At 40.5% G+C, this 12,404-nt stretch overlaps 1 protein-coding gene across 11 annotated transcripts in view; it reads right to left on the reverse strand.

Moving 5' to 3' along the window:
• Positions 1 to 4,292: 4,292 nt before the first annotated feature.
• CNTN4 (contactin 4) overlaps positions 4,293 to 12,404 on the reverse strand; it is a 930,864-nt gene continuing 922,752 nt past the window's right edge. For all 11 annotated transcript variants that reach the window (XM_082711571.1, XM_082711575.1, XM_082711573.1 and 8 more), the window contains 2 exons: positions 9,119 to 9,287; positions 4,293 to 6,933 (listed from right to left, as the gene is read on the reverse strand). In XM_082711571.1, coding sequence (XP_082567697.1) covers positions 6,833 to 6,933; positions 9,119 to 9,287 — 270 coding nt within the window. In that variant the 3' untranslated portion in view covers positions 4,293 to 6,832. The remainder of the gene's footprint in view (positions 6,934 to 9,118; positions 9,288 to 12,404) is intronic.

Genomic DNA, 12,404 nt, shown 5'->3' on the forward strand with positions numbered 1-12,404 from the left:
GTTCTGGGCAACAAGACCATTTTTATAACCCTTCAAAACATTTCTGGAATCCGCCTCAACACTTCAGAATCATGGCCCTTTGGACATGTGATAACACATCAGCAAGATCCTGGAATTTTGCATTAGAAATGAAATACGTTAGTGAGGATGAATCCTCCCTGCATGAGGTTGCCAGACTTAGCAAATAAAAATATATGAAGCCCAGTTAAATTTGGATTTCAGATAATTTTTTTGCATGGGATATATACTATAAAATTACTGATTTTTTTAAAAATCTGAAACCAAGTTTAACTTTTTATCTGGCATTTTATTTGGCAACTTGGATCTTGCAGGATAGCCCATTTGAAAAATAGCTCTGAGAATGCTTGAGGTCCAGTACAACAAACAAGCAAAAAGCACCATTTGCAGTAAAAAAATAATAGCCAAGCAGGGCTGCTTTGGAGCAGAGAAATCACCACACCTGAGCTATATGAGGTTTCCCTGCAAGATTCCTATACCTGGGGTCTTGGCTTACTTAAACCCCTGGTCACTTTTTAACAACTCATATACAACTTCCTGGGAAGCTCACCACCTTATTTCTTCTTCTTGCTGTATGGCAACAAATATCATTCTGTCTATGTTCCTACCTACCTACCTAGCTATCTATCTAATATTTTGGACTGGACTTGACTGGAGTCAATCTACCAGCACCTCAATTACTGGTTTCTCTTATCAGCTTTGTGACCTGGGTCATACCACTATACTTCTTGGTGTTGGCTCCCCACGTGTCAAATATGAATAATGAATAGTGACTCCATAGTAGGTTCACTTGCATAGAGATAGACACATACCAGAAGTGTGATCGATGTCAGCTAGTATTCTCATCACATTTTTCCATATTGTGGCAAAGTGCCAGTACTGGTCCCTTGGTCTCACCCCCCCACCCCACACACACACCGTGGGACTCCAAGGAAGGTGACTTCACACTGGCCTTGTGGGGTGTTTCCATCTCCCTCATTCTGTGACCCTCATGGGGTCTCTCTGCCACAGCATTGCCCTGGGCTAGAACTGTACCTGGTGCAGGGGGTGGCCACTAGTCCCTTCCTTAATGACCCACTAGAACCCCGTCAGGGACCTGCTCCTCTACATGGCTATGCCCTGAATCTGCTCGTCTTCCACAACTCCTTCACTCCTTCATCTCCCCCTCTGATGTGCTCTGCTTGGACCTCACCATTCTCCTCTCGCCCACTTGGTGTCCTGATTGCTTTCCAGGTGCACTGAAGACACTATCTCCTTATTCCCTCTTGTTCTTTCTTTTAGGTAAGAGTTATTTCTGGAGGTTGAAATTTACTGAATTAGGAGTTCTAAATTCCAATCCTGACTTTCTAATCATCTGTGTTACTTTGTAGCAACAAAGTAGTACAAACTGTTGTAGTACCACCTCCTTACCTCCGTTTCCTAAATGAAAAAAGAATAAACTGGTGTCTCCCTCCTCTTAGTGTGAAGAGCACTTTGAAAACTATAAAAACAAATTAAGCTATTACTCTTTGTTTGTTAAAATCCCAAGACGTATGTATCTCCCGGTAGAGTTTGTGCTGTTCGTAACAAGTGGTGAGGATATGTAGCAAAAGGCCCGGGTAGAGCTACTGGCACTCTCACAGTAAGATATCCCAGCCTTATAGACTCCAGACCTTCAGATCTCTTATATGGTTGATCTTTTTTTTTTAAAAAATACGATCTCTCGGTGTGGTCTTTATTACTAGAGCCCTGCTAATCTACAACTGACCATAACTGTTGGTGATAAAGGACAGAGGATGAGTTTGTTTAAACTGTGAGCTCTCTTGAGAATTGCAATTTACACTTGAGTCGAGGGATTGGAACATTTAAACTGCATGGGTCACAGCATGAGGGGAAAAGGCTTCCTCTTGGACTGGCGTGTTGTAATCACACCCTGCCAGGAGGGCAAGGGCTGAGCAAATCACGCCATGTGGTGCCAACACTCTTCTCCTTCTAGCTTTGTTCGTGTCAGCAATGGGGGGAGGGATATAGGCCTGGTGCTTGAGAAGTACAGTTAAGAATCACAAGCAGATTCTAACCTTAAGATGCTCTCTGTGTACTGGGAAGAAGACATGAACACAGTGATTTAAATCCCAGTGCCTGTGGGGCCCGGTTGATTAAACGGCTGCCTTCAGCTCTGGTCTTGATCTCAAGGTCCTGGGATAGAGCCTGGCATTGGGCTCCCAGCGCAGTGGGAAGTCTGCTTCTCCCTCTCCCACTGCTGCTCTCCCTGCCTGTGCTCCCTTGCTCGGGCGTGCTCTCTCCCTCAAATAAATAAATAATAGATAATGGGATGATAGACATGTGTGGGTACTGATGAGGTGCCCTGGAAGTCACACAAATGAGATGGAGAAACTGAAGACTTTGTGGAAAAGCTGACATCTGAGTGAGGACCCTACTGCCTAACTCCTTTCATAAGTATTAATATTATTAAATATTTTTATTTTATTAACTTTGTTATTTAAATAAATACATATTTATATAAAGACATGAAAATATTTGCATAAAAGGGGATAATGGACCTATGTGTTGAGTTCAACTCATTTTGGCTATGGGAAGCATCGACATTCTTTGGTTTCTGTGACTATCTCAGTCGCTGGAGAAGAAGAACAGTAAGTGATCTATAAAATTGTGGCTAATGTTTAGAGAGCTGTGCATTTAGAACTTTATAAACTTAATCCTATATAATAAGTACCAATGGCCAGAATGCATTCCAGGTGGTCAGATTCCAGAATCCACTGTACTAAGTGGCCTGTGTAAGGTCCAGTATCTTCCATTTTTGATGGAGTAATTTTGGATGTGCCTAGAAATGGACTACATGTCTTTCATTGTAAAAGGCTTGCTCTTCACTGTGGTTGGCCAGAGAATTGTTTTAATTGTTTACAACAGGAAAATACAGTCAATTCTTGATTATCTGTGTTAATGGAGGAGAACAGAGGCATGGATAATCCAATGCAGCATATAGAAATCACCTGATGGTGATTACATCAAATTATCTTAAAATTTACACGTCATTTTAGTTGGCTAATTATGTGCTATTTATGTACTTTTTATGATCCATCACTCAACATTCAATGTTCTTTGAGCACACTTTGCAGAAAGGTAAGGGTGGTAGGAGAGACTGGGAAAAGGTTAATCAGCATGGAACATTGCTTTCTGGATATAAATAACCAAAAATCTGATGGTAGGAATAACTCAGTAGTTTTATCTTCAGATAAAAAGCTTATGGCAGCTCCAATCTCACAGGCTGGAAGAATTCTGAGCTCACCTGAGAAATGAAATTTATCATTCATGTCTTCTACCTCCATGCAAAGATGCTGTTTTGTACACAGGGTTTATGTGCTCTGCAGGAACACTGAGAGAATCCAGTTATCTGGCAAAATAGAATTTCCTTTTAAACAGTTAGATCACAGATGGATCAGGTGGATTACACACACACAAAGAAGGTAAGGGTAAGCAGCTGAAAGAGTTAAATGACCAAAGCACATAGGCCCCTTCCTAGTGCTCCTGATTCAGAGTCACTGTCCCAGGTAGGAACATATTCCAGTGAGTGCAGTATTTGGGACCAGGGCCCAGGGCCCAGGGCCCATGGTGTCCCCTGGGATAGCTAAGCATACAAAGTGTGCTGCTTAGATCTTCCTAGCATTTATTATCCCATCTCATGGAAACATCATCTCAGTTTTTCCTTAACAAGCTATGAGTGCAGGTTTGGCGTGATCAAGGATAGGGAGCAGATTAGCATCAAAATAACAAACAAAAGCCAATTAATTTCTAGAAGAGCACTTGGAATAGAGTTTCCAAAGTTCCTGAAGTCTGGATTCTTAGAGTAGCCTGGTTCTTATTCTCACCAACGCTTGGCCATTCAGCATTTCCTTAGCTCGTGTGACCTAATCTGTGTCATTCCTTTTTGTTTGCTCAATTTAACTCAATTTTGTTTTCTGTTGCTTGCAACCAGTGATTCCAACTGCAACCACCTTGGAAGCCAAAAAATCAGACAGGTGTGAGTGAAGGTGCCTACCATGCCCTTTCTAAAAATACCTTCAGCTCAGTTCGACTCTGCTAATCCAGGTCCTCATTTATCAGATGATGAAGCAGAGAGATACAAAGGACTTTTTCAAAGCATAAAGTTTGAAGCCAGGCCTTCTAATGCTTTCCACCACCTAACAAAAGCAGTGACACAGTTTTCTCTGGTTGGGTCACTGTGGCACACAGGCAGGCAACTGATGCAAAATGCTACGTCAAAGACCCCTTCAATGAATTAATTAATCAATGATTATTTATTGCAAGGCACTGTGCTAGGCACTATGGAGAGTACATGGAAGATAAGACCAAAGTCCCTGCCCTCAAGGAGCTTACAATCTAGTTGGGAAGACAAGGCATACGTACAAGGAAAATTAAGTAACAATACAAGAGTTACGTTAAAATGCAAGATAACAGTACAAGAGATTTCCAAAAGTAGTACCTGATTAATTACTAAGTGAGTGGTATTGACAGGGCTTGTGGCTAATTCAGAGGAAGGACTGATGTGTGGGAAGACTTCACAGACAGCTGGGGCTGGAGCTACCCTAGGATAGTAGGGAACTGGGTGAGAAAGAAGAGCAGGGAGGGCATGTCAGGAAGGGTTAGCTGTATGATCAAAAGGCACAGAGGTGAGACCAAAAGCAAGCAGTGTTTAGGGGCCAGTGAGGGCTCAGTGTGGCTGGATACAAATTTACATTATTAGATCAAGAAGGGTCTTAAATGATCAAGTTTAGATTTTATCCTTCTAGCAATCCGGTGGGGGATACCTTAAAACAACAGATATCCCTAAGTTAAACATACAAAAGACTTAGCTAATCAAGAGGAACTATTAAAGTTTGAGCTTCAGGATATTTATTTGTGGATTTTGACCCTCTGTGCTTCCAAAGAGGATTTGAAATGGTGTCTTCAGGGCTGTCAATTGCAAAGGAATAGCTCTGGGTCATCTAGCTTTGGATCATGGTCAGAGACTTTTGAGTCCCTCTATCATCTCAAATTATAACAAGGACAAGGGTGAGCTAACAAATTCCCTGACAGGCAGGCAGGAAAAATGCTCCCAAAAGACAAGTATCTTTATAAATGACAGAATATTTATTAACAATACCTTTAAAAAAAAGATTACATATGCTAGATCACTGGTAAATATCATTTACACTGGGGTTGGGAACTACCTGTGGTGTCATTTTTTTTTCATTCATTTTATTGTTTTGTTGATTTTTTTGTGAGTGTGAATTTAAGTTCTGTTTTATTTTAACATAGAAGTAACCATATCAAACTAAGAGAGGAACACAGCTTGAAATACTGACAATATTTTTTCTGGTTACCGCCCTAGTTTTTACACAAGTGGAATCCTGATTATGACTTTATTGGATAAATATAGCTAGAAGGTTGAAAAGTTAACTTATATTATTTTTAAGCAAAAATGACAAATTACAGGCAAATTTGAGCTCTCTGAGAAAGAAGAAAAGGTGGCAGAGTGTTTACATGTGAAAATTTTTATAGAAAATTTCATTGCCTTTTATATGCACTGCTCCACAAGTGTCAGCTTACAAAACCTCCCCCATTATAACAAATAGTTCTTTTCAAAAGAATATGTTTTTTTTCTGATATTGTCATTTTCCAATGTGTGATTTTAAGACTTAGAAGGTAAAGCTTACAAAGCAACTAAGCTACCTACAGCAAAACAGGATAATCATCAAGATAACATACGGTTATACTAAAGATCTTTTATCATGTCATGAAAATATTCTTTGTGGTGACTATTTGCTGAAATAGGAGAAATTTGCCAAATTCCATATATGATTTTGATTCAAAAGAAGGACTCTTATTATTAAAGACATACACATATATAAAGAAATTATGACTCCATCAACAGAGAATTACCTTTTTAAAAAATGTACATTCAAGACAGATACATTTAAAGATAGTAAAATTATCTTTTATCCTCTGAAAGACTTGGTTGACTACAGTCACTTTTGGCCTATGTTACTACTGCATATGTAACTTCAAATTTAATGTCTAAGATAATGCTACTACAAAGACAATGCTAACTTAGTTGAGTGAAAAGAAAGTCTTACTGTACAATGCTAAATTCAGGGATGGGAATATTGCACAAGTTAGTTTAGGTTTTGAATTTACAGCCATTCCTGAAACCATCTCGAGTTGCGTTGAACAACAAAATTCACAACAGGCTGGGAAAATATATTGTACATGTCGAAAGGACTTGATTCAATGTATTAACCATCCAAAGAGTCATTTACATACAGTAGCCTTGATTACAGACCAAATCTTCAGCTCTTCTGCCACTGAATCCTTGTAAAACTGTACAAGTAATTTGTAATTTATTTACCAAGGTGAGTTTCAAACTCTTCCTCTAAAGGAAATATTCTCAAATAATAATTGTATGATTGTGTTGCCCATAGCATTTTACAGCAGAGGAAAAAAATCAATATCTACATTTCATGTTAACTTTAAAAAATTCTATAAAACACTAAATATATAATAAAAAATATGCATATAAGGACATATGTAAACTGCTTTGGTAACATCATATTACAGATGTCTTCAGTGCATTGCAGAGTTTCCAAAGAAACTTCAGACAAAGCTAGATTTGCTTTGAGGAAGTACTGTATAATGCCATTCCTAAAGAAGCAAAAAACATTTTTTTCCAGTAATAAGATGTACTTGAACAACAATATTACTTAGTACTGGGTGTCTTCAAAACAACTAGCTAAATGTTGCTTATATTATCAACGGCAAGTCCTTTAGATAACTTTTGTCATAAACTGGACCTAGCTGTGAGGGAGATCATGATTGTGCTGATGGCTGACAGCGTACATGCATTTGACGTGGAAGGTCCAGCTCCTCTTGCATAGGCATCTGAAAAGAGAGAATAAATTCACTCACTGTTGCTTCACCCTGGCTACAGAGGAAAACAAGGCCACAGGGTTTTAGGCAGCAGCAGAACTGGCCAGATCCTACCAGAAATAACAATTTCCGAATGACTTTTTTTTTTTTAAGATTTTATTTATTTGTCAGAGAGAGAATGAGAGAGAGCCCAAGCAGAGAGAAGGGCAGGCAGAGGGAGAAGCAGGATCTCTGCTGAGCAAGGAGCCTGATGCGGAACTCATTCCAGGAAGGTGGGGTCATGACCTGAACTGAAGGCAGATGATTAACCAACTGAACCACTCAAGCACCCCTCCTAATGACTTTTTAATATTAGTTCTCTGACTCCCTAGCCAGGAACCTAAGAGTAAGTTATTTCACATCTCTTGAGGTCTGCTGATACATTTACAAAATGAGGATTCTATATCTAACTTGAGAAGAAACGTCAATAGTACTAATAACATTACTAATAAATGTTATATCAATGATGCAGCAAAATAAAAATGGCTGTTCCCTTTTTAACTCTATCTTTGCACTGGGCATAGAGCCATGGGACACTTGATTCTTACACAAACTGTAAGCAAATCTGGTATTGTTTTTATGTTATTTAACAGATGAGGAAATGAGAGCCCAGAGGAGTAAGATACTTGTCTGAGATCAACCAGTTAGTAAATAGCTCAACTGGGATTCAAACCCATGTCTGCCTGAATATATTCTTTTTTCCCAACAAAATAATCTCAAGCCTTTCAAATAAAACCCTTTCTTGTAGGTCTTACATTTTTCATAGTAACAGATTACCAACTGTTGTTTGAGGTTTCTCTACGAGTATAAGATCTTTGACCAACAAAGTAGACAATGTTTTGAAGGACAGAACTTGTTTTTTTTTCCACAGTTTTAAGCTTATCATCTAAAATCAATTAATTATACCAATATAATTGCTTAAGATTTGTTTTTAGAATGAATTAAACCAAGAATAACCAATCTAAAAAAACCCCCAAATAATCCTTACAATGATAAGAAAGTATTAAGTTAGATTTTCTTTTAACAGAGTGAGATAAATTAACCCTCAAACAAACCCCAGTCTTGTGTTTCTGTGGCTTGGTGATTACTTCCACATCTCTGGTTCCACATCTCTAGTTCCTTTCAGCAGAATTTAGAGCCCTTGCCTTAGTGAAGTATACAATTCAATTCTGCCCAGTTTTTTTTTTTTTTTTTTTAAAGATGTAAGTGCTGGGACGCCTGAGAGGCTCAGTCAGTTAAGCAACTGGCTCTTGATTTAGGCTCAGATCATGATCTCAGGGTTGTGAGATTGAGACCCCTAGCTCCAGAACTTTTCCATCACCCCAAATGGAAACGCAGAACCCATTACACTGCAATTCATACCACTGGCCAGCCACTATAAGTCACTAATCTGATCTCTGTCTCTATGGATTTGCCTTTTCTATTTGTTTTTTTTTTTAATAATAAATGAAGCCACATAATAAAAAATAATATTCTACTGAGATATATGCAAACATGTGTGTGTGTGTGTGTGTGTATGTGTATATATATATATATATATATATATATATATAATATATATATATATATATATATATAATACAGGATTGACTATTATATATATATATATATAATACAGGATTGACTATGTTTGCTCAAAAAAGAATATTCTCACACTATTCTGCCTTTGTTACTAAAGATAATCTTGACTATATATAGACATGTGTATTTAGGTACATGTTACATACACACATTCAAAATTAATAATGTCAAGTTCCAAATATTTTCAGCCACAGACCCTGACTTACACTGTTTTGCTAAAGACAAATTACCTCAACATTTTTAAAAATCCTTTGCTTTTTCTCCTAATTCATGCTTTTAACTTTCTGAGCGATAGTTTTATAGTTGTTATAGATGCACACATGTCCACATGGGGAAACCAGTCTTACGGATTTGAGGCTGCTTTAATCTGATTTTTGATTGGCAACTGATTAAATCAGTCAAAACTAGTCAAATTGTCTTTTTTATGAAACCACTTGTGATCAGCAAACATCAGTTGTCTGATGAAAGGGGACAGGACTGACCATTGTTACAGAAGCCTTTCTTTGTGGGCTGAACTCCCTGGGAAGACAGAGGAGAGCCAGCAGGCAGGGGGAGGGGAGGAAAAAGACACTCTTACTTGATATCTTTGGAATTCGAATTTGTTCACTGCTGCTGCCGTCTCCTCCATCACTGAATGGCTTAATTTCTATTATGTAATCTTCATCAAAAGGCAAAGAAAGCTCCACTGATGTTTTATTTGTTTCAATGACAGATGTGCTGCTTTGTCTGTTCCATCTGTACAAGACCTGCCAATACAGAAAGAACAGGTGTCACCTGCTGTCCTCACAAAGGCCCCAAAGATGGAACATCCATTGTTCTCCCCTCTGGGCACCAGCGAAATGTGGGCACACTGAGGCGGTCAGGCTGCCCACACACCCCTGGGAGCCTCATTTATAGTAAGGGGCATGTCTGCAGCCACAGTTTCATTATATGGAACGAGTGTACAGGACACGCAGCATGCGGACAGAGGCAGCATCTGTCAACCAATGCACCATGTGGCCACACAGAACCTCTGGAAGGCTCAGGTAACACACCTGGAAAACGACTTCCTCTTGGAGGCTGCACAGAGCTCAGTCACATGTGACAGGCTTTAGCCTCGGAAGCAACTTGGCCACTGTGGGACTATAGTCCTCTTTATAATCTGAGCTTCAAACAACGAGCCCACCTCGCTGGGCTGTTTTCAAGATTGCATGAGGACTGCATATTAGTGAAGGACTGGATCAAAGGAAGCATGTAAGACATACAGTGTTTATGATGCTTAAAGGGAACGCGAAATAAACATACTTGGCAAAGGTGAGAAGCGCAAAGCAGGCATCATACATTATTATTATCATGAAACCTCTGGAGAGAGCCCATTTCAGCCTCCAAAAGGCAAGGGCAGTAACCCCTTTTCCCCCAGCCCCGGAACTCCTTCTGAGCTTTGTGGAAAATAGGGAATATTCTATGGCCATCACTGTCACTCCAGAAGTGTGTCTTCAACAGTCCCACTCATGTTTCCCTTCTTGGCCTCCCCTGCATGGGAGTCTGGGTTGGTGGCTCATTTGATGAGGTTCCCCGCTAGGTCTCCTGAAAACACATCCCCCTGCCTGGAATTGCCTACCCCGACTGCCACCAACAGAAACAAAACCTAAAAGCCTGGTCAAGCACATCTGCCTTTTTGGATATAACAACAGGGATGATGATTGTCCTGCAAATACTTTCTGATGTTGACTGTAACCTAAGTGCCTTATCGACACCACCGTGTTTAACCGTCACAACAATCAGACAACACAGGCATTAGTATTCCTCGCCACAGATGAGAAAACAGAGGCTGGATGAGGACAAAGAGCAGGTACGTGGCAAGGTGAGAGCTCCTGAGCCCCAACTCTTAAATTATGGTCCTCCAAAACCTCCAGTTTCTCCTCATAGTGAGAAACAGAGGGGTAGGCGGTCAGTGTTCTCCGTCCTGACTATGCGGCAGAAGCCCTTGGGGAACGTGTTAAAAATACTGTCGCTCTAGCTTCGCAACGGGCCGGGTGGGGGGGGTACTATTTCGCTCCTCTCCCCCAGGAGGCATTTGACAGTGTCTGTGGACTAGTTTTGGTTGTCACAGGAGGCAGTACTGTTTACCAGGTGGGGGTCAGGGATGCTGCAGGCCATCCTGCAATGCAGAGGACAGTCCGGAGGCTGAGAGGTACCCAGCTCAGACTGGCCGAAGTGAGGAGGCTCAGAAAGCCCACTGGAGCCGCACTCCAGAGTTAGACTCCACAGGGGTGAGATTGAGGTGTGGTTTGGGGGGGAAAAACAAAGAGAGATAGAGAGAGAGAGAGTTTGATGTGATGTTACTGTGGCTATAAACTCTGGATTAAGCCAGGGATTTGACCTGAATGTGGATCAAAATCGCCTGGAGGGTTCATTCAAACACAGATCACTGGACCCCAGCTCAGAGTTTCCAACTTAGTAGTTCTGAGGTTGTACCTTAAAAATCTCCATTTCTAACGAGTTCTCAGATAATGCCAAGGCCTCAGGTCCACCAATGGCACTTTGAGACGGGTAAGATTGGTCCACATTTCAAAATTCTGATCTGCTGAAGTTAGAGACTTAAGACCCACTCCACTATTGCAATAAAAACCAAACACACATTAAATTAAAAAAATTCCCTAAAATGGTATAGATCCCATTTGTTCCCTGGCATTTCATCACCTTAATTTATATCTCTCTAATACAAGGTGGAAAACACAATTTCCTTAAGGTGGAAAGATTCATAAGCGCCCCTTTCCCCTCTGGAGCATCAGTTGCATCCAACTCGGCATCCCCTCGCTCATGATCAGGCTCAAATAAATCCTCAGGCACATTCGGGAGTGTCAAAGCATCTCATCACGGCCCTTCAGGAATGTGGGCTGGCTGATGGGATGCGAGGGCACATCTGGCTTTGAGGAATAAATTGCTTCTTTGATTTACCTCTGGTCCTTGCCAGAGCACACAGAATTCAACCAGTTTCAAATAGAAATCCAGGAGAAACACTTCCAGGAGAAAACAGCTCCGTTATCAGCAGGGCTTATCAGTCTTGTATTATTAGGGACTTGCATTGGAACCTAAATAAAAGCCTGTAAAACCTTTAGTTACACCAAACACTCGGTTCAGCTGACCTATTTGAAGGCTGTGCTTGCATTTCATATAATCCAGGGCAGAAGACGGGCTGGGGTGGGGGGCGCAGGTTTATGGGAGTAATGCAGGTTCATGGGAGTTAACAGTAGCAAACACAATTCAATGCCTACTTTGTGTTTGAATACTGTATGTTCTTTATCTTGATGAAAAGTAAGAGAAGTTTAATTTTTGTTCTTATCACATTCAACTGAGATTATTTCAGTTGTAGTCCATTTTTCAATGTCTGGGTGAAACATCAAAGTGGAGATTTGTCCTAAGTTATCAAAGATGACAAGTTTTGCCTTGGAAATTGGAAGAGTGGCTAAAATGGAGCTGTTGGACCTCTGATTTCCTCACCAGATGTAGATCAATATGTGAAGTGTCCAGACCATCAGTCCCCAAAAAAGTGAAGTCACCGCCTCCCAAAGGTGTGATTTCCTTGGACTTGAGTGACCCTTTGGGGATGGCACTTAGTGCACAGTTCTGTGCTTCTGTTCTTGCCACTGTGGTCCCTGGATATTTTGAAATCACTGAGACACTCCCATAATCAAGGTTAACAATAGGACTCTTAGCTACTTTCCCTCAAACTGCATTTTCCCTGCTCCTTGTCCTTCATTGGATGTCCTTGTATACTACAACAAACAACATTTAGGGGTTTTTATGTTCTATGGCTGTTCCCATTCTTTGGCTACAACCATACATACCAGGGATCTGGCTTTCAAGATCACTACACCAGG

The sequence above is a fragment of the Mustela nivalis genome (genome assembly GCF_964662115.1).
Source record: "Mustela nivalis genome assembly, chromosome: 1".
NCBI lineage: Eukaryota > Metazoa > Chordata > Mammalia > Carnivora > Mustelidae > Mustela > Mustela nivalis.